Below are 25,663 nucleotides of genomic sequence, written 5' to 3' on the forward strand. Positions count from 1 at the left end.
TATCAAATATTGCCAAGACAAAACTGGTTCGCTTGAATGTATCACAGTATCAGCAAAAGCAAAACAAATAAATAAAAAATAAAAATAGCATTATTATTTAACTGAAGACTATTAGTTAACAATGAGAAATCGCAATAGCGAAATAGGTGATATACAGAGCGAGAGAGAGCGAGAGAGAGGGGAAGGGATACGACACGCAAATACTCTGCATAAATAATATATTCATTATTTTTTGGGAATTTTTCTACTACAAACTAAGCTTATTTCTTTCTTAGAATTTAAAATTTACTAATGATCACATTAAAAATGAATAAAATAATGCGCATTGCATTTATTCGATTCTCTTAACACGCTGTCGAATGCTTAAACAAGGCATTAATATTCTGGTGAGCAATTTAAATAAAGTTGAATTGATAAAAAATATAAAAAATATATTGTTTACTAACAAGATTCATAGACGATATATATTTGAGCTTAATATTGAAAATACTTAAAGAATATTTTTGAATATGTACATATATAATTATAAATATGTAAATAAAATAGATATGTATATGTATAAACAATATTTCTTTTCAATATTCCTTGAAGAAATATAAAATTTTAACAAAAAAAATATATATATAAAATATACGACTTTTGTATATTTAAATATACAATTCATAATTTTTATTATGACTCCGAATTTAATCTAAGCGTCATTCATTCATTCTGCTTAATATTTATATAAAATAATCATATTATATTTTACATAATTAAAATTATGAGTTGTTTATCTATTAATAAATTAATTAATTGTTATATGTCAAACTTATCCAAGTAAGGCCCTATCAAATGGCGTATGATGTAAATACATCAACTTTCTAGACATCCTAATCGATATGCTGAGGCTCATCTCAATAATACTCACACATTTTCTGCTCAGCAAAGTGTATCAGAAATCTAAGAAGCTCGGCGAGCTCCGTTCATAACTCAGCATTGACACAGTATTTTGGACAGTTGGGAGTAGTCGAATGGCTTGCACAACCTTTTTTGCAGAGGCCTGTCCGAGTTTATGTAAGCGAGTGAAATGAATGCCATTTAGATAACATTTGGCTTGGCGTGGCTCACAATTCGAGTGCCTGGCCATATGCAATATGGCCGTAGATACTTAGAGACGTGTACTAACGCCAAATTTGGTGGATATTTTGTCAATATGTACAAACGGATTGCGGACTTTAGTTCAGTGCGGGCCCAGTGGATGTCGTGTTCAGGCAAAGTGCAATAATTCACACTCACTTTGGTGTGACCCATTGGGGTTGTGCTGGCTGCCACGCCAGCACGCCGCACGGTGTGGCATGCGAGCCATACAGATGCCGTGCTCAAATTATGCTTGAACCCCAAATGATTATGAAACTTTACATGCGCACGCTGCCACTTTGTATAGTTTATGTGTTGATAAAGCGGCGAGGCGTGTCGATCGAGAATTCCGCTTCGATTGTTCGAATAAAGTTATTAAATTCAATTTATGATTTCCATAATCAAGCGAAAAAGGAAAAACTAGAAAACTAGACACACAGGGCGTGCAGTTGAAAAATGAATTGTTTGCCAATTCCAAAGTGCCACCGGCGATACGTAAATTTGTGGTTCGGCTAACAATTTATGACTAATTTACGAATGATTTATCCAATTCACAATAAACAAACTATGCAAAGTTGGCCAAAAACAAAACAAAACAACGGGAGAAAAATAAGTGGGCAAATTTAATTAAGTCGCACAAAGGCCATGGACAGCAGCTCGCATCAAAGCGATAATCGAATGCATTCAACTTGACGTGCTTGAAATAGATGTAGTACAAGCCTAGTGGGCGCTTAGCGGGGACACAAACCTCAAGTATCTTCGCCTGGAACTGAATCGGCTGAGGCGACGACTCGCTTGCATCTCGGCTTCGAGTGCGACTGCGACTGCGATTGAGACGGAGACGGAGACTTCGGCTTGTGTGTTCAGTCTCGGCTCTCAGTCTGAGACGGATCGAGTCGCTGGCTACTTCAACTTGGCGTTGCATAAAAAGTGGTTCAGTGGAGCAAACGGCTTCAGACTGAAAGCAACGCGTGCGCGACTAAAAAGTATCTTCCAGATATTTTTTATTTATTTATTACTCAACTAACGGCGCGGAAGTGAAGTGTAGGTGCTAAGTACATATATATTTATGTGTATATATATACTCTATAAAAGTTGATCTGTGTGAGCATCCTTTGTGCGTTCGAAACTGTGCTAATTAATATTTAATTAAAGCAATTTTATTCACAATTTCCAATACAAATTTGCATTTGCAGCTGTGACGTATACGCAATATTTTGGATACATATTTTTATTAGCGGAATTTTAAATATTGTAAAAATATCGAAGGTGAGTTTAGCGCATGCTTCGTGCAGGCTTTTGTGTGAAGGAAGTTGAATTAAAATTTTATGAAATTCTTACCCTTTCAAATTTATATAAATTTTAAATAATTTTGTTTTTGAGAAATAATAACTAAATAGGAAAAATTTTAGTCTTTTTTTAACATTGTAAAATTTTAGAGAGATTTTGATTTGCATTGACAATATTAATTTAACTTAGTAAAAACTATAAACTACAAAAAATGTTTGTGAATTCTTTAAAAAATTTATATTAAACATTAAAAAATAATAATAATTTAAAATTTAAAATAATTAATTAAATGAATATAAACAAATTTTATACAAATCATTGAATTGAACAAATTAACTATAGTAAACAAACAATTCACAATAATGAAATTTTAAATTCTTTAGGCATGCATAATTAATGCGGAATAATTCATGTTAAACCAGCAGAGTAGCACATGGAACTTAAGTAAATTATATAACTTGAATACGTTCAGGCTCAACAGCTTCAGACAACAGCGACTTTGCGAAATTTAGCAAACATATAAATTCACAATTAGACATGTTAAATATAAAATTTATTGAACAGCTCATGCTGTCGGCTGGATTCTGGTTTCTGCTTTGTTGGGAGAACAATGTCAGCTCAGCTGAGAATTCCAGATTTCAGTGCATATATTCACATACCTATATCAATGTATTGGTGAAAGTATGCAATCATTATTATTGTAATTCGATTTGCCTATAATCGATTGGATAGATGTCAAAGGCGGCAAGAACGAGAGCAAGAGTTAGTTAAACAAATTTGCATATTAATTTTAATTGAGCTACAACGAGAAACCGAAATGCAGTCAGTAAATTGAAATTGAAATTGAAAATGTCAAATTCGGCAATAGATTTGCGAGAGTCGAGCTGAATAAGCCATTGCGGCTCTAGCTGTGGTAGGTCGCGCACACAAAGAACTCGCTTGTAATGAACACAAATTAACATACAATACGATCTGCCAGCGACAGATTGTCAAACACCAGGGCGAACCGCAGAGAGTGCTCCAAATGTCTGAGGCGCTGAGTCTCTGAGTCTGTGAGTCTCTGGTCTCGGGTCTGCAACCTCCGTTGATCCTGCCTAATGAATTATTCATGTACGGCTCTCGGCCAACATTTGTTGGCTGTAACGTGCGGCGTGTTAACTGCTTAACGCATTTCGTTTATTGGCATTTCAGATATTTCTTAGTAAGTCTATTGAGCTATTCGCCAGTTTGTTGCCTAAGTCTTTTGATTGCCATGCAATCGATTCATAAAATATTTATAGCCACTCATTCAATTTCGGTGAACTCCTTCACTTCCGGCTTGAAAGTAACTTTTTACGGCCAGCGTCTGATTACATGTTGCATGACATTGACCAAGCTAATCAAAATCAAAATAGAAGAAAAGATTGACTAAGATTCGCACAATATGCGAATACTTGATTTGCATATATGCAAATTTAATTCCCACGACTTCGAATTGTGTAAATTAAATAAAGTCATATGAAAGGCCAGTCGCCTGGACAATAGCCATTGAGCTTGGGCTTGAGGCTGTCTGATTAATTTGATTGACATTTTACGTTCTTGTCATAGCTGAGACAAAAGCCAACTCTTACACAATGCGACGACAATCAGATATATCAGATATAAATTTGATTTTTTTCCAGTGCGCATCTCTTTGGTTTTATTTATAATTTTCTTCTTTTTTTGACAACTTGAATGAAGACCATAAACAATGCCATAAATGCGTACAAGCCGCAAATTAACGAACCGCATTAAATTCACATTTCGCATACTCTTGCACAGAGCGCTAACCACCTGCTCTCATTGCCTATAAAAGGCAGCGAAATATATACATAAGCATTAGCAAATACACATGTTAACCTATTTATCTGTATTACCTCATGTAAGTTTCTTGTATTCAAAACACTCGTTTCTGTATTACAGCTCGTCTCTGTCTAACTTTGAAATGACTAAGAAAATTCCTAAAAGTAAAATTTTATTAATACATTATATAACTGTCACTAAATTATATTTATAATAAACAAATATTTTCTAAAATAATTTTTATTCATTTAAAATTATTTGACTTGACGTTAAAATTATTTTAAATATCTTTTTTTGTATGCTTCATTTATTTTTTTTTTTTATTTAATATTTAATTTAAATTTATTGTTTATTTTTGTATTTTATTTATTTATTTATTTTTATATAATTTTGATATATAATTTAAATCTATTATTTATTTTATTTATTTTTTATATATATTTTTTTTAATTTAAATTTATTATTTATTTTTATTTTATTTATTTATTTATTTTTACCATTCATTTACCATTCAAATACTATCGAACGCTTCCAAAATATATTTTTTAATGTTTTTATATAAATAAAAACAACATCTCAACATATTAATCAACTCATGAAAATCATACATTTTTAGAACTTAAGCAATTTTCAATTAAACTTCATATATTATTCAATTGAATTGAGTAATATTCTTAAATACTTTGCTAATTAAATTAAGTTTATTTTGATAGGCCTTTGGCTTTTGGCTGCGTTAAGATTGGCCATAAATAAGCTAAGCTATGACAGCTGCTTGACTAATAGAACAGGGAACACAGATATTTATCTTAATGAAGTCGACGCATTGCCAGCTCGAATTGGACTTGGTTCTAAGCGCAACTGGCACTAGCTTGAGGCAGGGCGAGCCATATGCCATATGCCACATATCACATGCCACATGCCATATGCCATAAGCTATATAAGCTATATGCCACAGGCCCGACTGCGCCCAGAAATGCGTACGGCCTGATTGACATTTGCTAGGCTCGAAGCAAAAAGCCAAATGCATTATTCGACAGACTCAAGTGAAACTAACGACATTAATTGAGTTTCAGCAGAGCGGCTCAAGTGATTGCCTAGTCGAGCTGGCCTACTAAAGTCACATTTGGAGCGAGCCACGGCTCGCTGCAGGCCCGGCCAGGCATCTCTGGCTAACCTCAAGTGCATTCAAGGCCCCTCACTGGGCCAGTTGCCTGGGCGTACCCCTGTTTGATGGCTGTTGCTGGTTGTGTAACAAACGGAATCAGTTTTGGTTAGGCATACGAATTAACCAGCATTTGGGTTCAGAGTTCAATTACAAGCGAGCTCAGCGTCAACAGCAATAAGTGCAACGTCAGCGGCTCATTACGTAATGAGAGTTGTAAATCGAATCGATAATCAAAACAAACACAAGCCAAACTACAACAAGGGCAAGCATATACGAATTCAATTGAATCAAAAACAATCGTCTAGAAATCAACGAGCATTCCATCCGATTCGATGCACAATCGAAACTGAAAGACAAGACCCAGCGTGCAGTCTACAAGTCGAAAAGAAGTTACAAAACAAACTTCTATGAATCTTGTGGGAATGTGGATTAATTAAATTCAGTAGCCCCGAAATAAACGAAACTAACCTTCGGCGCCAGTCAAGAGTCAGTAAAAGTCAATTTAATATTACTTTATCAGCTTGAATTTTGATGTTCTCTTTCGGGTATTCTGAATACCCTGCAGTCCTCATCATAAGGCCAATTGTGTGCTCTGCCCTACACTTTAAATCAAAATATTATTGTCACGAATCCCTAGCTGTAACCTTTGGGACTTCATTATAATTTTGTCACGAAATGATTGATGCTTGGATGGATGATGGGAGAATGAGTCAATGAGAATGATCAAAGATTGAACAAGTCTGAAGCAAACTTTAACTTTATAAGTTAGTGAAAGTGAAACAGAATTTTGAGAAATGAAATGGAATGAAATGCATGCTAACGCATTCTGTGTCTCTCTCGCTCTCCATATCTCTCTCTCTCTCTCTCTCTCTCTCTCTCTCTCTCTCTCTCTCATATAAAAGAAAACAAACCTCTCACTTACAAAAAATATATATTAAAATGCTATTAGGCTAATAAAGTAAATAACAGATTAAACTGAATGGCTCAAACAATGCAAACAATTTAACTTGTAATTAATGGTATTAGCCTCTCAAACGCATGATTCACACAGAAGTCTTGCGTTTTCGATGCTTTCGCTCTGAAATCAAAGTAATTCTCTATTTATCTACTCAAGTCTTACAAAAGGGTTTTTTGTGTAGATTACCCTGCGGCGTTTTGGGCCAGCCGAAAGATCAAGCGTTTGGCTATTATGAGCATTATTTGGTCAGAGTTCAAAGACGAGTTCAATTGGACAGTAAGTCAATCAGTTTGCGTTTTTGTTTGTGTTTTATTGTTGCTGTTGTTGTTTTTCATAAGGTTTTTGGGTTTGTCAGTTATTTGGCCAGTCACGCATGCCTTTCGATTTCTACGAATCTCTGCGCGCTGATTTCTCAATTCGAATGCGAGCGCAATGCAAATTTATCTTTTGGCTGAATTTGCATTTGCATTTCTCGCAAAGCAAAGTTCGTGATATGTCACAGGCGTTAGAATGTGCCCCACCAAAATAGTAGGCAACAACAAAAACTAGAAAAATTGAAGTACTACCTAGACACCTAGACAGCAACAGCAACAAGAGCTGTGACAGCATTAACAGCATTTACTTGACACTTTGTGGCAATTAGCAGCAGCTCAACTATTGACATTCGAAATGGCAACGCGGCGTATGCCAAAAAAATAAAATAAAAAATAAATAAATAAAAACAAAGAGCACAATTATAAGAAAAAAATCTGTCAACTACTCTGATTGTCAGTCTATGATAATGTAAGTAGATATCTAATTGTTTAACCAAGTACCTTTTGCTTTCATTTTCCTCAAGCAAAAACAAATGACTGAGGCAACGAACTTCAATTAGCTGAGGTAGCAATTTTATATACGCGTTAATGAGGTCGATGAACAGCGCTTAGCACTGAGTAATGCCTTCATAATATATATGCTAAAAATGTGTAAGCATCTTATATTTATAAGTAGTTTGAAGTATTCCATTCTAATCTGCTTTAGATTCTAGCCATCATTAAAAGGCAAATGCTTTAATTAATCTATGTATATTATGTATCTATACACTGTATATTCTAGTTGCGTAACTGTTATACCCCCACCAGCCATCTATCTTCTCTTCTACATTCAAGCTTGATTAATTACATAATCTGTTCTTATAGATTTTTGTATTTTTTTTTTTTTTATGTTCGAATTGATTTTTCGTAATTAAAGCGATTTAATTACTTCATTGACTCTTCGTTCCACGGCGTTACTCTTGGCCAGTTCTATTGGCATCCATTGGCAGCGAGTGTTAGCACCTGTCGTCGTGGGCTATACTGGCTACACATTTTATTATCAGGTATCTGGGTCAAGTCGACTTGTCTATGGCTGTCATTTAATGCAAATTATTGTGCAATGTCTTTTCGGCCTGTTTCATTACACATTTCGGGGCTTGGGCGAGTGGCTAACGCATGTGGGCGTGGCCGGCGCAACAGCCGCTGCCATAAACTATCGAGCACAAGGCGTTAACTTTAATAACGAATTCTTACAAAAGAGAACATTGAATGTGTTAATTGATTGCGTGTGCTTGGCTCATGTTGCCATGAACTGCAAGAAAGTTGCAGTTCGAGGTTGATATAAATAATCATGTATATAGATAAGCATGAGAGTCTGTGCTTATCAAAACAATATTATTCAGAATTATTGTGGCATTCCCAATGATTTGTCGCTGCTTGGAGACCGACCATTCATCCTTACCTATATACGGCTTTCACAGGTTATTGAACACGTTAAAATGCTTGCAAGCAGAAAAACCAGATTTATATACTCTACTAAGGGGTATAATTATTTTGTAAAGCATTATAAACACTGGTTCAAATAATAATTGTGTATACTTAAAATAAATAAATAAAGAAATAAAAAATCAAATAAACAATAAATTAAAAAAAAAATATTTAATTGGAAAACTATATTTTAAAAAATTTAATTCAGCAGATATATTGAAAAGTGTTGAGTTTATTAATTTCAAGAGTTTTGACAATAACTAAACACTCTTATATTTTTATCGTAAGCAATAAATAGTAAATAAAAAAATAAAATAAAAATACCAAAAAAAAAAAAATTAAATACTAATGCGTTCAATTTATTTTTATATTTTTTTCATATTTATTTTAGAGTACTCAATTTGCAGTATTACTCCAAAATTTGTTATGCTTCAAAATAAGTACATCTGGTTATTCAAACAAAATTTTATAAATAATAAAAAAAAAATTGCATAAAATTATACTATGTTAATTCTTTTATACATTTTGCTATAAAATTTATCGTATCAAAAAAAAAAAAATGAATAAATAAAACAATTTACAAAATATTCATTAATTGTAATATATGACATTAGAATATTTGAATTCCGAGAACTGTAAATAATTTCTTTGGTATTTTTGTCCTGATTTGTTTGCTTGATGAAATGCCTAAAATTATTTCATAAGTCGAAGGCCGAGTTAAAAGTTGAGAAAATTAATAAGCATTACGGATTGCTTTTTATTTATTTTATATAAAGTTTGCTTTAGTTTTGCCACAGATTAATTAACGTTTTATCAAATATATTTTAGCCAAAACTTTTGATGAAAAATCTTGAATGTATTCCTATTAGTTGATTTATTTTCCTTTTTATACCCTGAACCCATTGAAAATGGGAAATCAGGGTATAATGGTTTTGTTGAAATGTATGTAACAGGCATAAGGAGGCGTGGCAGACCCCACAAAGTATATATATTCTTGATCAGCACGACGAGCTGAGTCGATTTGGCCCTGTCCGTCTGTCTGTCCGTCCGTCCGTCCGTCCGTCCGTCCGTCCGTCCGTCCGTCCGTCCGTCCGTCTGTCCGTATGTATGAACGCGTCGATCTCAGAAGATATAAGAGCTAGAGACTTCAACTTTTTTTTAAAATGTCGGTATATATCGCGCGCATATCGAGTTTATCACTAAAAAACGATAACTCATTCTGCTATTTTTTTATCGATAAAAAACCTTATCGAAAGTCAGTTAAAAAATTATATCTCCTACATCATTATAGCTAGAGTGTCCAAATTTTAAATATATATTAAGACGTATTTTATACAATTTCGGTTTTTGTTAAAATTTACCCCCCGCCCCTATATCCACCCCCTCACCCTCATCTTTGTAAAAGTCGTATATCAAATACTAGAGACTTGTGCTTCGGTATACACATACATTTGAACATCATGATTACGTTCTGAAAGTTTCATTACGATCGTACGTCTAGAAATTAAATTATTCAACAAATAAATTCTCATAATATTGCCAACACTGCAGCGCAACCCAAGCGCAATCCCCTGTATATGTGAGTGTGTGTGTGTATGCGTGTCTTTGTTTGTATGTGTATGTGTGTGCGTGTGTTTGTTTGTATGCGTGTGTGTGTGTGTGTGCGTGTGTGTTTGCTAATTATTTTTGAAATATCAGTTGCTTGTAGGGTTCAGGGGATCTCGTAGTCGAGCAGTCTCGACTAGAGCTTTCTTACTTGTTTTTACTCTTTTTTTAACTTAAGTAATATTCCTCTTGGCTGTTAGTCTACGACTTAGCTTAGCTCAAATTAGAATCTCAAGTTTGGACAAGTATTTCATTATGTAACTTCTTCTAAGCTTCTCGCGCAGGCTTTTCAGAAATTTTGTTTATAAATATTACGAAATTGTTCTTGTTGTTGTTGTTGCTGGTGTTTGAGAGAAGTGTTCTTAATTGGCTTTTAAGTGCCTGGCACCCCACGGGCAATTAAACGAATTAAGATTGCCCGAATGCTGCCGTTGCAGTTGCTCGGTTGACAAATGATCTGCTGTTGCAACGTGCAACGTGCAACTTGTTGCAACGCGCAAACGGCAAGCAGGCGTCTGGCAACGGGCGACGGCCGACGGGCAGCGAGGCCTGTGAACGACATCAATTAGCAATGTTTTTAATGCGGTCGCATTTGGCGTGAAACAGCAAAGAGCCGAAGCCACAGAGAGCCAGGTAAAATGCGTACGAGAGCAAAACGCCTCGAGTCAATCAATTTGGCCGTGTGCGTGTATGTATGTGTGTGTCGAGCGACGCGTATTACAGGCCAGGCGAGCGGCCTGGACTCCGTTTCCCTCCCGCTCGGCGCTAGAGCCAAAAGTGCTTTTGGGCCGGCGCAGCCTTGGACGCAATGGGGCTGGCAGATTGCGATGTCGATGTCGATGGCGATGCCGATGCCAGATTGGAAGCCATTTGAAAAGGCGGCGCTCGAATTACGCGTTGACTTACGCAAATTTTGTGCCTTTTTTTTTTGTTTTCATTTTTTTCTTGGAACGCCGCCAGGCTCAAAGCAGATGGCGATGGAGCTCTGCACAAGCACGCAGCGACAACTCCAACGCTCTGGCACACCCTAATGCTATCTGCCTTCCCAGAGACTGGAAACAGCGCTTGGATTTTAATTGAAATCTGCGTTGCCTGACCAACAACATCTAACTAGTTTACGCATTCGAAAGGCCCACGTTGTACGGGTAATTAAAAACTTGTCGTTCGCTCTGATACTCTTGAGATTTGCTAAAAGGTTTAGTAGCTAAGTCGTTAGAAATGCATTTGGATACATGCGATATTGACAGGTGTTTGATGAGGGAAAAAGAGAAGGAGTGAGAGAGAGAGAGGGAGAGGGAGAGACATAGACAACATTTGATTATGATTGATGAAATTGAGCAAGAATATTAAAAATATCATTTCTCATATATTTTGCATATTTCTTGTTAAAAAAACTTTTATCGATGAGCTTCAGCTTATGACCAATTTAAAATCAATTATAAATTTGTCAACTACTTTTATGAATACTAAAAATTTAAAAGTATAATAAAAATTGCTATAAAATAATAATAGCTTATTAAACCTAATAAAATTCTAAATAAAAATAACTTCTATTATTGTTTATAAGATTAAAATTCTTAGCCTTTTTTAGACTTTTTTTATTTTATTTATTATGTTGTGTAATAAAAAATTAAGTTAAGTGATTTTTCAATTTCAATTTAGTTTAATATTAAAATTTAAATATAAATAAATATCTACACATATTGTAGAGCATTCAGAGTTCTTCGCGCTGAGCTGCAAAGTCTCGCGTCGCTTTTTATTTCTGTGTTGCCAGCGGCGCACGTTGCGTATACGCAACATTTGTCATAAGACAATTTTTTAGTCTTGCTGGGATCATTAATTATTATGTTTTGTATGTTTTCTTGATGTTTCTATTTTTTTATCGGCTGTGCCATGGAACAGAAGTCGTTTTTAAGGAGGATGATTTGATTTGATTAATGATGTGCGTTAACTGTGAATGATTTTTTTAAGAGTGGAACTCGAGTCCACATATATTTAGACCACCCTCCTGACCGACTGACCAATTAGACCAGTTTACTAAACGGGTTTCATTTCATTAAGAAATAAAAACAGTAAATAATTGTGACGCACTTTCGTGTGACGCCCGCCGCACAACATCTAGCGATTGCCCAATTCCAGGGTATGACGTGACATCCTGCTACTGGGTAACTTAATATGCGCACATTGATTGCATTTTATGGCCCAATCTTGGCCACATTTCGCCCCCAGCCTGGCCAGCAAAGTGAGCGGCAATCGCATTGGACACGCAGGCCCAAAACCAAATAGCCAACAAAAATATATATAAGTTTATGTATCCAAGGATTTTAATTATTTGCACAAAAATCTAATTTCCGTCCCAAATATATAAATGACTGGGAGTCTGCTGCTGCTGCGTTAACTGATGCAATCGCACCAAAAAATAAAAATGACCAATAGAATTTTGTGGGGCATGCACGACTAAATGATACCCTATACATGATATTAAATATCGGCCTTTTAAATACATGTACTTGTAATTTGAAATTTGATAATGAAAGTATCTAACTTTTATCAGTCCATTACGATAGAAAATATAATAAACATCAATAAATATTAAAGCCTTTTGTGCACACGCATGCGTATTAGTCTCTTCTCAATTAAATACAGGGTATGTCTAAAAACATTTTTAAAAAATTGAGTGCCACGCAAAAGTTAACAACAAATCAAACGCCGCAGTTTGACACAGTTTTTTTTTTCGACGCAGGAGCAGCGAGTGGAAAATCAAACGACAAACGAAATTTATGGAGCGCGTAGCAGAAGTGAGAGAAAGAGAGAGAGAGAGAGAGAGAGAGAGAGAGAGAGAAGGAATAAGACGCACAGCGCTTAAATGGATGTGGATGTGGCTGGCTCTTGTTGTTGTTGTTGTTGCTATTTTGGACCAGTTCGAAGTGAGGTGCGTGCGACGTCGCTCAATCAATGCAATTCATTCATTGAATTCGAAATGGGCAACAGCGAATTGAGACCTGAGCGTCTAGAGCCGCGACGCGAGATCTGAGACTTGAACTGGAACTGTAACTGCAATCGGCAATCGGCAATCGACAATCGGCATCGCCAGCCTGGCTGGCCCGCTGACTAGCTGACTAGCTGACTAGCAGGCTGGCTGCCTTTGGCCAAGTGCCTTTCGAGCGGCCTTCTGTTATGGCCAGCCTGCTCGCATAAAGGGGCCAGAAGGCAGACCAAAGTGTTGCAGTGATGCAACAGCTTTCGATGACGCAGGCTTCAAGTGCGCGTCAAGTACGCTGCACGAATCACAGCAAATATTGACTCAAGAGTTAGCTGAGGTGATGAGAGCAGCAGATTGCAACAGATTTTAAATACAGCGAAATCTTATTTGGCTTAGTTTTCTATGCAAATAAATGTTCCTTTAAAAAGTCACATACTTAATATAATTTACCCAACTTTTACATGTATCTTTCATTCTTTTATAATTTCTCCAGTTACTAGATACTATAGTATATGTATATGTGTATCTATTTTTATTTTTCTTTTGTGGCTGCGACAGTCTCAACGCGCTTTTTGCTCTGCTCTGGACCAGTCTCTGTTTTTTGCCATGAACATTTTTTTTTACGTTTACTTGTTCACTTTTGGCACACGCTGCAGTGGCTGTGATAGTAAAAAATGCGTTGGGTGCGTATGCAAAAAATTAGCAAAAAAAAAAACATATATACATATATCTATTATAAAGTAACTCGATACAAAACTGCACAAAAAGTTGCGTTCGGTCACATTTATTGATTTATTGTGGACATTGTGGAGCGCAAAATTTATTACAAATGGAATCTATATATATATAGCTGTAGCTATACAAATCTTGAGAATTGTGTGCGTTTTTTCCTGTGCGTGTCAGCTGATTTATAGACCGAGCCAAACAAAAGACTTAGGCAACAAACTTTGCCAGCACAGAGATTGTATCAAAATTTGCAGCCGAAATCTATATTTGAGAAGAACAAGCCAGAAAGGTCCAGCTGTGAGTGCTCCACTTCGAGATTCCCTGAATCACACGCATTTGCACGCGCTCTGCTAGCTGCGTAGTATTATTAGAACTGATTTGCTTCATAAACACGCTTGTATTGTGGATAAAATATTTTATAAATATCTATATATGAACCTACAGAAATTGTCTCTGCTGTGCTGCGATCTAACCGTACTCCTGGAAGTTGGACAGCTTACAAGAATATGCATAGCCACTTGAGATAGGCGTGCATAAATGACTGGAGACTACGTTATTATTGTTGCTGAAGTTTATTTATTTAGTTTGGCAGCAAATTAAACACCGGTGTGCTTCCTGATCCATTCACGAACATAGGATACTCTAGCAAATACGGACGGATAGTTGGGCAAGGCGCACGGTTTGCCCCAGGACACCACGCCCACCAACACGCCGTTCCCATTTACCATGGGACCACCAGAATCGCCCTTACAGGAACCCTTGCCACCTTCCGAATAGCCAGCACAGATCATGCTCTCTGTCACAATGTTGATAAGACGGTAAGACGCCTGGCACTCCTCCTGGTTGACCAGCGGCACCTCCACCCGTCGCAGCGACTTAGCTGACTCATTAGGATTCAGTGTTCTGCCCCAGCCGCTAACATAACACACTTCACCGTCCTCAAACTCTTGGCCCTGCTTCGGCAACTTAACAGGCTGCTTGGTCTCATCGAATTCAATTGGTTCCTCCAGCTGCAGCAGCGAAATATCATAATTGAAATTTTTGTAGTTGAACCTTTCGTGGTTAACAATATTTTTGATTCTTAGGACCTGCCCATTTTTGCCACTTTCTGAGGTACCTAACCGCACGCGTAGTTGACTAGCTCTCTTGCCTCTGGGTTAGAAAGAATTGAGGTTAATTTCGCAACGTAGATTCTGCAGCCGGAACAACTTACAAAGTACAATGCGCTGCCGTTAGTATCCACTCCTTCGAGATCAGTGAACCACCGCAATTATGTTTCCAGAATCCCCACATCTTTAATTGTAAAGAGATTTGGTATGGAGCATCTGTTATGTTTATAAGTTGGCCACCAACAATGCGATCATCAAGGCGCGGTGGTTGTCTGGAGAGCTCATTGACTAGCGAAGGTTGATGGTGGACGGGCTGCTGTATCGAGAGAACGCCCGCCAGGACAGCTACTGCTGTCTGGAGCAGCAAAAAAGTCACTAGCTTAACTGACATTGTTAATCTGACTTTACTGGAAGGCAGAAAGCACTGGGTTTTTATAAGACTGGCCCGACCCAGAAATAGAATATCTAATACCTATCTAAGAATGTGTGGTTGGCATACTAAAGTAATTGGAAAATGAAGGAAGTTTTCTTTGACGTAACGTTTAATGAAAAGGTGTTTTAAGGTGTTTACTTTAAGCCACGTATTTGCTTATCTATTTAACTTGGTTCATCAATTCGAAACTTTATTTCCCTCTAGATACCAAAATAAATAACTTATAACATAGAAGTGTTATCATATATAATAATTTCCTTCATGTCACATAAATATTTTTCTATTCGTTTTTATGATTCCAGTCGAATTCATTTTAAAGCTCTAATTTATATTTCCATGAATTTACATTTTTATAATTGTTGACTAATTTAGAAGTCTTGACGAAGATATGCACGAGTATATGCTCCAAATTTCAAGTCTCTAGTTTTAGTAGCCGCACACCAATACACTAAATTACTTCAGTTATCCTAAAGCGCATTACGTGGTAAGGCCTTCATTTAATAACCATAATTTCAATTCATTTATATGTTAGACTACTACATGCAGCCATAACTAATCTGATCTATATATAGATTAGATTGTGTCCGACTTCGGCCAGAAGTCTGTCTTCGGCAAACTGCCTGCGTGCTATCAGGCAAGCCATTCAATATTGGAGAGTTATGGACAAATGACGAGACTATTTTTTTATTGCTGCATATTGTAGGTTGTTTATTTAGTTAGTTAGCAAATCAAACACCGGTGTGCTCCCTGATCCATTCACGAACATGGGATACTCTACCATATACGCCCGGAAAATTGGAAAAGGCGCATCCATGGCCCCAAGACACCACGCCCACTAACACGTGGTCCCCATTTACCAAGGGACCACCAGAATCGCCCTGACAGGAATCCTTGCCACCTTCCGAATAGCCAGCACAGATCATGCTCTCTGTCACAATGTTGACAAGAAGGTTTTGCGACTGGCACTCCTCCTGGTTGACCAGCGGCACCTCCACCCGTCGCAGCGACTTAGCTGACTCATTAGGATTCAGTGTTCTGCCCCAGCCGCTAACATAACACACTTCACCGTCCTCAAACTCTTGGCCCTGCTTCGGCAACTTAACAGGCTGCTTGGTCTCATCGAATTCAATTGGTTCCTCCAGCTGCAGCAGCGAAAAATCATAATTGAAATTTTTGTAGTTGAACCTTTCGTGGTTAACAATCTTTTTGATTCTTAGGACCTGCCCATTTCTGCCACTTTCTGAGGTACCTAACCGCACGCGTTGTTGATCAGCTTTCAAGCCACTGGATTAGAAATAATTGCGGTTATTTTTTCTCAACGTAGAATCTGCAGCCGGAACAACTTACAAAGTACAATGCGCTGCCGATAGTATCCACTCCTTCGAGATCAGAGAACCACCGCAATTATGTTTCAATGTTAGAAACTTACGTTGTAAAGAGACTTGATATGGAGCATCTGTTATGTTTATAAGTTGACCACCAACAATGCGATCATCGAGGCGCGGTGGTTGTCTGAAGAGCTCATTGATTAGCGAAGGTTGACGAACGCCCGCCAGGACAGCTACTGCTGTCTGGAGCAGCAAAAAAGTCACAAGCTTAACTGACATTGTTAATATGACTTTACTGGAAGGCAGAAAGCACTGGGTTTTTATAAGACTGGCCCGGCCCAGAAAACGATTATCTAACCCACAATTTAAGAGTTGTCATATAAAAATAATTAGAAAATGGATGCTCAAAATATTTCTTTAAGTGATAGACAAATCAGGAATGGCCCTTGGTGCTTTTTTTGTATTTTATGAAAAGGTGATTTAAATTGCCGTAGATTACCTTGCCTTAAGTTACCTGTTTGCTCATTTAATCTAAACTTTGCTAATAATATTGAAACTTTATTTGTTTCTAGATAACAAAACAGTTCATTTAAAGCGAAGAAGTGTGTTATGGTCTGCAATAATTTTTCTCGCGTCATATAAACGAGTTTTCTTCGGGTCGTTCTTCTTATATAATTTTGATTGTCGAGTAAATTACTTTTTCATATATTTAATTTATGTCTGCATTTATATAACTTGACCTTCATTAATAATTTGCATTAGGGTGCTATTACTTAATCTTGATAAAACAAATTGAAACAAGCTCTAGTTTGCATGGCTAGGGAGGGACTAGGAGATCGTTTGAACCCCGTCCGATCTGTGTTTTCGAACATATTAAATTTTATTCGCGTTAGGGCGGAAATCTTTTATCAATAATGCCATATAATTTTAAAGAAAATTCAGTAAAAAATTTACCGTTAGAGCGCCAGATAAAGCAAAGCAATTTGGTATCGATTTTCATGTTGTATCGATATCATATATACATATTAATCGATAGCATAAATAGTATTGGCAACCAGAGGAATCGGAATCGATTTTCTGAAACAGCCACCATCATCGCGTGCTATTCAGGAACTTACAAAGTGATTTCGCTAATCTAAGGCTCATCGGTATTGATATCTATGTTCTCACACATTGTTAATTTGACTCTGGCAGAAAGAAGGACGCCCTTGTCTTATATAAGGCTGACCTAGACCTACGAGCCATATACAAAAGTTTTCCATTGTTCTTCCTATATATACACGCATTGGTTGTTGACTAAATTACATTCAAAGATTTCCAATTTATTCATGTATGTTGGCTTCAATTACTGCAATCAATTCCAATTTCATAAATACTACATATTAAATGATAAGCTCAGTGTTTTCCTAAAAGCAATCTCCAACTTGGCTTTAATCTCTCGCAGCCATATATGTTTCCATTACAGCGCTATTATTGATAAAACAAATAGAATAAAATAAATAAATAAATGCGAATGTCAAAAAGTGAATATGCTGAAAACGTATTATACTTACTTACTATTAGTGCTAACACATCATATATGACGTCGCATATGAAAAACAAGCACCATGGTGCTGGATTTGAGTGGTCTTTTTCATTTAAATATTATTCTTGTTTTTTTTTTGCGAAAAATTGCGGAAAAAGTTAAAAAAAAAAAAAAAAAAAAAAAAAAAAAAAAAAAAAAAACACAAATAATAATATTAATATATCGATATTTTAAATGTTCAAATAAAATATCATATTGATATTTTTCAAAACTTAAAATATCGTCGATACAATATTTTATTACTCTGCGAAAACTGCCAACTCAATATTGGCTATCATTGCAGTTGGCGTTCGAATGGAAGGGCTGTGGAGCCTGGATTCAAAATATAATAAAAATACAAATTATAAAAAATACGGATTTATGAGACACTAAATCTTGCTCAGAAACATTTTCGGATATGTAGGAGATACGATTTACAACTGAATTTTTTGTAAAGATATTAATCAATGCCATTAATAGTAATAGTAAAAATAATAGTAGATTTCGGAATCGATTTTCTGAAACAGACCGCCAGATTTTGATCCATTGCTGTATTTTGGGATAGGAGTGGATAAATGACTGGAGACTAGCTATTATTGCTGCATAGGTTCTTTATTTAGTTTGCCAGCAAATCAAACACCGGTGTGCTTCCTGATCCATTCACGAACATAGGATACTCTACCATATACGCCCGGAAAGTTGGGCATGGCACAGCCAATGCCCCAGGACACCACGCCCACCAACACGCCCTTCCCATTTACCAAGGGACCACCAGAATCGCCCTGACAGGAATCCTTGCCACCTTCCGAATAGCCAGCACAGATCATGCTATCTGTCACACCGCCACGTCGACTGTATTTCTTGTTGCACTCCTCCTGGTTGACCAGCGGCACCTTCACCCGCCGCAGCGACTTAGCTGACTCATCAGGATTCCTTGTGTCGCCCCAGCCGCTAACATAACACACTTCACCGTCCTTAAACTCTTGGCCCTGTTTCGGCAACTTAACAGGCAGCTTGGTCTCATCAAATTCAATAGGTTCTTCCAGCTGCAATAGCGAAAAATCATGATCTTTCGTACTCAACCTGTACTTCTTGTGTTGAATAATCTTTTTGATTTCTAGGACCTGCCCATTTTTGCCACTTTCTGAGGCACCTAACCGCACGCGTAGTTGACTAGCTTGTTTGCCACTGGATTAGAAAGAATTGCGGTTATTTTTTCTCAACGTAGAATCTGCAGCCGGAACAACTTACAAAGTACAATGCGCTGCCGTTAGTATCCACTCCTTCGAGATCAGAGAACCACCGCAATCATGTTTCCAGAATCCCCACAACTTTAATTGTAAAGAGATTTGGTATGGAGCATCTGTTATGTTTATAGGATGACCACCAACAATGCGATCATCGAGGCGCGGTGGTTGTCTGGAGAGCTCATTGATTAGCGAAGGTTGATGGTGGACGGGCTGCTGTATCGAGAGAACGCCCGCCAGGACAGCTACTGCTGTCTGGAGAAGCAAAAAAGTCACAAGCTTAACTGACATTGTTAATCTGACTTTGATGGAAGGAAGAAAGCAAAGGGTTTTTATAAGACTGGCCCAGCCCAGAAAACGATTATCTAACCAACAATTTAAGAGTTGTCAGTTGTCTGTTGTGCTAATCCCACTATCCAGGAATATTAGAGTTTAAAATAATTGCAAAATTCACGAGTAGCTTATGATACATATTATGAATAGCTGTTGGAAACTACTTTAGATTACTTAAGTTACCATTTGCTCATCTATTCAGAACTTGGTTAACTAATTTGAAACGTTGTTAACTTTTCGATAGCAAAAAACTAATTTAAAACGAAGCAGTGTGTTATCATATGCCATAATTTACCTCTTATGCCCTAGCATTGGCTCTTGACTTGATTCATTTTGAAATTCCTAATTTCAGTTTATAATTATTAACTTTATATAAGTATTTATAATTGTTGACTAAATTAAAATTAAGCATAAAAGCGTGCATTAGTCGAGCCTGCTGGGATGCGAGATCCAATAATTCTTCAATTTTTAATGGAGTATTAATGAAATTCTTACGAGAGAATAAAAAGAACGTAGAACTGAAACTTGGACAGTTTTTAAATTTCCAGACTAGCAGAATTTAAATAAGCTAACAACCGGTCTGCATAGATCAAAAGTTCTTGAATCTCATTTGCAATCAGCCCGATGAATAGCTGTCAACTGGTGCTGAAGGCTGCTTACAAATCACATTGGACACTTTCATTTATTATAGCAATATTTATTGCGAACTTCACGATTGTTCTTTGAAATGTAATTCATAAATAATTGCAATGCATTAAATGAAACCCGTTTTTCATATGAAGTAGAACTACCTGATTATAAGTAGGAAATGATCAATAGTTATTATTCAAGATTATATCAATGGCAATTGATGTAATTGACTCACGCCCCCACACGTGTCAATAAATACGACAAAATACTCTGCCTGCTCTTATTCACATGCTGTAAGAGTCCTGTCCTCATTTTCCATCTCAATAAGATCTCATCAGACATCATTACCATGGGCTGTGATCATTGACTCGATATTTGTAATCTGTAGAGAGCTGGTGAGACAAATTCACAAACTATTTCATGATATCACTCACGCCTTCTGCTATCTGCTGCATACATATTTTCACTAAAACAATAAGCTCCACTTACCCATTTGCAATAGATTCAATAGTAATTCAAGCGCGACTAAAAGCTTTGCAATTATAACCCCTAAACACGCCTCGCCTTAGTTGTTGTTGTTGTTGTTGTTAAATAGCTTAATTAAGCGCCAAATTGAATAGTTGAATTATGTTCCCATGAACCGCGCCGACTCAACGCCCACGCGCAAGCAACAACAATACAGAAACAACAACAACAACAGCATGCAACATAAGCGCTTTTTGCCACACGCCACCAGCTGCAACTAGTCCACCCAGTGGCAGGCACATTTGAACCCGCCGCCAATTGTGGCTCGACTCGCTGTTGATTAATATCAACTCTTGGGCGTTTTGAGTCGATAATGGAGTAGCGGGTGGGAGTTGTGGCAGCTAATGCCACCTGCTGCTGCTACTAGAGCCAAAGGGTATTTACTTATTGATTCCAGCTGACAGGTGCTAGAAGAGTCGAGGGCTTCCTCGTTAAGCTGGCTAATTAGTCGCAGTCCATTACAGCCATTGGCCACGGCAGCGATCGCTGTCGGTGCCTTGGGCAACCACGAGTCCGCAGTCCATGCATGAAATATCACGCCAATTACGCGCCGCAGCTTCCAGCCGAAGCGCGCGTACAGTGGCTGCTGCAAGCGTGCAGCCACGAAATTAAATCAATTAAATTACGCGAAGTCGAAATGTGACTGAGTTGACAAACATCAAATACTCTGTAAGGAATATAAAAATAAGAATTTATCTATTATTTAAGATTAGTACATATGCTATTTATAATTCTAAAAAACATTTATAATACATGTATACAAAAAATCATAAAACAATAGAATAAAACAATACAAAAATATACACATATGTGTAGAGAGTTATACTATATACAATTAAAGATATAGAAATATCACAACTAAAAAACTCTTAGCTGAACTCAGTTAAAGCTCTGAGCTAACCTTGGTGAATTTTTTAATACAATTCGCAATAGATCTATATGAAATAAATCAAGCATACATATATCATGAATTAACAGTTATATATTGCTGAGTCAATATGCTCTCTTTCACTCACTTATAGGGTATCAACTGTCGACAGGTTAAACCACAAATAAACAAAAACCAAATTAAAGCAAAATACCAACAACAAAAACCGTTAACTGTAAACATTAAGTGATTTTCATCAATTATGTTTGTATCTCATTAAACATTTATGGGATTGATTGGGGCTTCCATAATTAATTATGACGTCATACACGAGACTCACTCCACCTCATTTACTCAATTACTACATGGCTCTCTCTCTCTCTCTCTATTTTTATAGATGTACCGCCTGTTAACCGAGCTGCCTCGGATGGTGCTTCTGCTCCTGCTGATTGCGTCTCATCCTCTGGCAGCTGAGCCCGCTGGCTATCACTACGATCGTCCGTCTGCGGGTGCCTATGCACCGACGGCGTCTTCGGCCATTCTAACGGGACATCACTTTTCACCTCTGCCCACGGTGCAGCCGCTGCCTCCGGTGCCGGCGCTACCGCCGCTGCCACGGACGCGCATCCAGCAGCCAACGCTGAGACTGGCCAGTCGCTATCTGCCGCCAACGCCAACTGCGCCCGTGGTGAGTCGCTATCAAGCGCCCGCCTATGCTGCGCCGCTGTCCTCGATCAGCTTCCATGGCAACGCCCACGCCAAGGTGCAGGCCGAGGCGCCCACACAGCAGTCGCTGCCCATTCACGTGCCCAGTGCTCCGGCTGCTGCCCAGCCGCTGCGCATTCCCTTCGGCAAGACGGCGCTCTTCTCGCCGGGCGAGTCCTATGTGGCCAATGGACGGCAGCTGAAGCAGTATGCGGTCATCGAGATCATCGACAACGACATCAGCGACAGCCCAGCTCCGTTCCTCAGCTCCGGCTTCTTGGATCGCTATCGTGCGAGTGTGGGCGTCAGTGGCACCGGTGCCACGCCCACCTCCACGGGTGTGGGCCTTCAGCTGGACTCGCGTGCCAATGCCCTGGTCCTGGAGCAGCAGGCGTTGAGCTTGCAGCCGCGTGCGAATCAAGGCGATGCCATCGCCCTCGGCTCCGGCGGATTGGGCTACATCCGACTGCCCAACGGCAACGTCTACTTGGGCTCCGGCTCACTTGGCTACATCAGTGGCCAGCAGCGCGTGGCCTCCGTCCTGGATGCGCGCACTCGATCCGAGTCCACATCAGACGCTCTGCACTTCGGCCATGGACCATATGGTGGAGCGGATAACTTCTTGAGATTCTAATGCCTATTTTATAAGAAGAGTGGACGAGAGTAAGAGAGAGGGAGCAGGTTTTTGTACAATCCATAAATTGTTCATTGTAAATATTTAAATAAATCAAACAAAACAACAACATTAGTGTGTACTTTTAAAGCATCCCTATCAACTTATGCATATTTTCTTTGTATGTCTTCCTATGCGCGTCTCTACATGTAAACGAAATAAATGGAAAAATAAAAAATATATTTCGTTTTTTTTTTAAATATAGCTGGACTGCAGTATGTAAACTGCTTACAGAAGTGGTCATTTCTTAACAGTGCCATTTTGAGCCTAACATAATTGTGTTAAGTCACTTAATGAGCAGTGCCATTTTGAGCTTAACATTATGAAATTGCTTACAATTGCTCTTAAAATGCTTTTAGTTTTTGTAATTAGCGCTCAATGCATTTGATGACCTTTTCAGTTGTTGCTTGAAAGTTTCTTCTATTTATTTTGAATGCGCTCTCAACAGCTGTTAAATATGGCGCCAAGCCGAACAGCTGTTCGATTTACACCCGGCAGAGCTGCCAACCTCTCTTGCAGTGCTAGCAACATGTTGCGAGCACACAACATCGATATACTCGATACGTATCGACTCGAGCCGAAATGGAATTATTCTTCTTCGAAATTCGTGCGGTGCGGTTGTGCGCGTCGGATGAAAATACGAAATGAGCGTTTTACCAACTGCTTAAAACACCAAACACGCACTGCGCTACAAACGATGCGAAATGCTTTAAAAACAAAAGTGAACAGCAGAAAACACGGGCAACAAAATTACAACAATACTCGCAAACCTCTTATCAGTGTTTTTTGTTAAACAGCTGCAAAATAAAGTTCAACTGAGTGAAACAATTCGTTTCGCAAAAAGCCAAAAAGGAAGAGAAAAAAAAAAAAAAACAGTTGGATGCTGTGCTAAAAGCAACAAATACGTCAAAAATTTCGTGTGTGCTGCTCCCCAAAATTGTACAAGTGTGCATGTGTGTGTATTTACGTGTATATGTGTGTGCGCGGTCCAGTTTTGTGTATAACAAAAAAATCTAAGCTGTGTGTCCTTTGAAGGTGCCGCAAAGGTTGTATATGTATTGTGTCGAAAAGCTTAGCTGCAGCAACGCAGGATAACGCATTAGTCATCAGCAGAGGCGCTGGCAGCGCAGCCAGCGCATCCTGTGTCTGTCGACGCCGGCCCGTACAGAAACATAACACGAGCAATAAAAAAACAACAACAAAAGCTTCAGCACTAACAACAACAACAGAAACAACTTGTTCTCCATGCATCGTTTAACCCCTGCATGCGTATAACAACAACAACACGAACACCAGTGACAATAAGAAGAACGCAGGCAAAAGGAAATCGAGAATGGAGCGTAAATTCACGCGCGGCTTGAATAAGCCGGGCATGGCGGCACAGCTGAGAGAGAGCGTCTCTCAGGTGGTGCGTGAGAGCGCCGTTTTGGTAAGTTGTTGTTTTTTATTTTTTGTTTCCTGCTTCTTCTTCTCGTTGTCGTTGCTTGCTGTTATTGCATTTGCATTTGTTTCCCTACTTGTTTTGTTCACTATTTTCTAGCTCTGCTGCTTTCATGCTGTGGGTGTGTCCCGTTGCATGTCAGCCTTTATTATTGTTGTTTGCAGTAAATCAAATAGCTGTAAATGAATTCTTCTTTCGTAAACATTTTTCGAACGGATTTCAATTTTCATTTATTCCTTCACATTCCATGTTCGCTCGTGCTGCAATAAATGTTTCGGCTAGTGCTGGCCAATTTTTGGCTGAATGAAATTTGTTTCTAGAAGGGAGTAATAGGAAAAAGCTAATATATATTTTCACCAAAGATACTACATATATGTAAGTCAGGTGTTAATATTAAAAGCTTACGAAATTATTTTATGTGCTTAATTTTGTGTAAATAGTTTAGCTAAAAAGTTGTTTCTCATTCTGGAGCACAACTGTCACTATGCCATAAAAAAGCTAGATTTTATAGCGGCACTGTCAGCCCTAGTTTATTTTTTTTTTTTGGCAAATATCCAAGATGTTTGACTTTTCCGTTGTCTAATCATATTTTTCGTTCTCTCTCCCTTTTTTCCGCTGCCTTTTGGCACATTTTAAATTTTCTTTAATGACGTTTGTGAAATGCTTGCAAGCCAAATTCAACTGAAATTTCACGTTGCATAAGCAACAACAACTGTCAATGGACGTGGGCCCTACACACAAGTTCTCCACTTCTCACAACTTGTTCTTGTCATGGCAAGTTTATTCAGTTGTTCTGTCTCGCTCTCTGTCTCTCTCGCTCTGTTACTCTCTCGTTTGCTGCTTCTCTCAGCATGCTTTGATAATAATAATCTTTAGCTGGCTAGCAGACGTCAAGGTCGTGAAATTTGAAATAGCGCAGCTTCTAGTTTTGTTTACATTTATGTTTGAAAAACAATTATCAGATAATGATATGTTTGCCTTAAACAGTGCAATGAAATCTGCCTACAAGAAAGTGTGGTTATGAAATGGCAGAAAATATACGTAAAAAATTTACTTTATTATTAAATACTATTTTTAAATATTCTATTTACCACAATACACATACATATTTATGCATATATATATCAAGAAACAAACTACATTCAGCCATTTGTTATCTTTAAAGCCTCTCCCCTAACATATTGTTAATGTACCTAAAATAAATAATAAATAATGTAAGCGAAACATTCTAGTACTCCACAGTCAGAACTCTGTGTCAAGCCCATTTTCTTGTTAATAAACAAATGAAATGTCGTAACTGTAAATGTGTCGGAGTCTGATCCAATGACTACTCGTCTCTCACTCCAGTGAGCCCAAAAT

General features: G+C 37.8%; 5 protein-coding genes across 20 annotated transcripts in view; 2 read left to right on the forward strand and 3 right to left on the reverse strand.

Moving 5' to 3' along the window:
• Positions 1 to 1,995: 1,995 nt before the first annotated feature.
• Positions 1,996 to 22,935, forward strand: LOC115562203 (uncharacterized). 3 transcript variants are annotated; one of them, XM_089258059.1, is made up of 3 exons: positions 1,996 to 2,236; positions 2,316 to 2,388; positions 21,883 to 22,935. In XM_089258059.1, exon 3 carries the CDS (start codon positions 21,883 to 21,885, stop codon positions 22,822 to 22,824), a length of 942 nt encoding a protein of 313 aa, XP_089114185.1. In that variant the 5' UTR covers positions 1,996 to 2,236; positions 2,316 to 2,388; the 3' UTR covers positions 22,825 to 22,935. The 3 variants fall into 3 exon arrangements, with proteins under 3 accessions (XP_089114185.1, XP_089114184.1, XP_089114183.1); XM_089258058.1 differs by having other exon boundaries at positions 1,996 to 2,221; XM_089258057.1 differs by having other exon boundaries at positions 1,996 to 2,163.
• Positions 14,002 to 14,954, reverse strand: LOC115563622 (trypsin-1). 2 transcript variants are annotated; one of them, XM_089258239.1, is made up of 2 exons: positions 14,666 to 14,954; positions 14,002 to 14,604 (listed from the first exon to the last, which is right to left on the reverse strand). In XM_089258239.1, the coding sequence occupies exons 1-2, from the start codon at positions 14,946 to 14,948 to the stop codon at positions 14,045 to 14,047; spliced, it is 843 nt and encodes a 280-aa protein (XP_089114365.1). In that variant the 5' UTR covers positions 14,949 to 14,954; the 3' UTR covers positions 14,002 to 14,044. The 2 variants fall into 2 exon arrangements, with proteins under 2 accessions (XP_089114365.1, XP_089114366.1); XM_089258240.1 differs by having other exon boundaries at positions 14,002 to 14,600; positions 14,662 to 14,954.
• LOC149091765 (trypsin 3A1-like) lies at positions 15,695 to 16,604 on the reverse strand. The gene is made up of 2 exons (XM_089257875.1): positions 16,338 to 16,604; positions 15,695 to 16,274 (listed from the first exon to the last, which is right to left on the reverse strand). Exons 1-2 carry the CDS (start codon positions 16,595 to 16,597, stop codon positions 15,719 to 15,721), a joined length of 816 nt encoding a protein of 271 aa, XP_089114001.1. The 5' UTR covers positions 16,598 to 16,604; the 3' UTR covers positions 15,695 to 15,718.
• Positions 18,476 to 19,448, reverse strand: LOC149091766 (trypsin-1-like). The gene is made up of 2 exons (XM_089257874.1): positions 19,134 to 19,448; positions 18,476 to 19,070 (listed from the first exon to the last, which is right to left on the reverse strand). Exons 1-2 carry the CDS (start codon positions 19,418 to 19,420, stop codon positions 18,515 to 18,517), a joined length of 843 nt encoding a protein of 280 aa, XP_089114000.1. The 5' UTR covers positions 19,421 to 19,448; the 3' UTR covers positions 18,476 to 18,514.
• A 502-nt stretch (positions 22,936 to 23,437) lies between the features above and the next one.
• The window catches only part of Ziz (dedicator of cytokinesis protein Ziz), a 28,879-nt gene continuing 26,653 nt past the window's right edge, over positions 23,438 to 25,663 (forward strand). For all 13 annotated transcript variants that reach the window (XR_016196575.1, XM_030383365.2, XM_030383377.2 and 10 more), the window contains exon 1: positions 23,438 to 24,292. Coding sequence is in view for 12 of the 13 variants with exons in the window: in XM_030383365.2 (XP_030239225.1) it covers positions 24,197 to 24,292 (96 nt within the window). In the remaining variant the exon portion in view is untranslated. The remainder of the gene's footprint in view (positions 24,293 to 25,663) is intronic.

This window comes from Drosophila navojoa, chromosome 3 (assembly GCF_054131105.1).
Source record: "Drosophila navojoa isolate 15081-1374.11 chromosome 3, UAZ_NAV_1.0, whole genome shotgun sequence".
Taxonomy (NCBI): domain Eukaryota; kingdom Metazoa; phylum Arthropoda; class Insecta; order Diptera; family Drosophilidae; genus Drosophila; species Drosophila navojoa.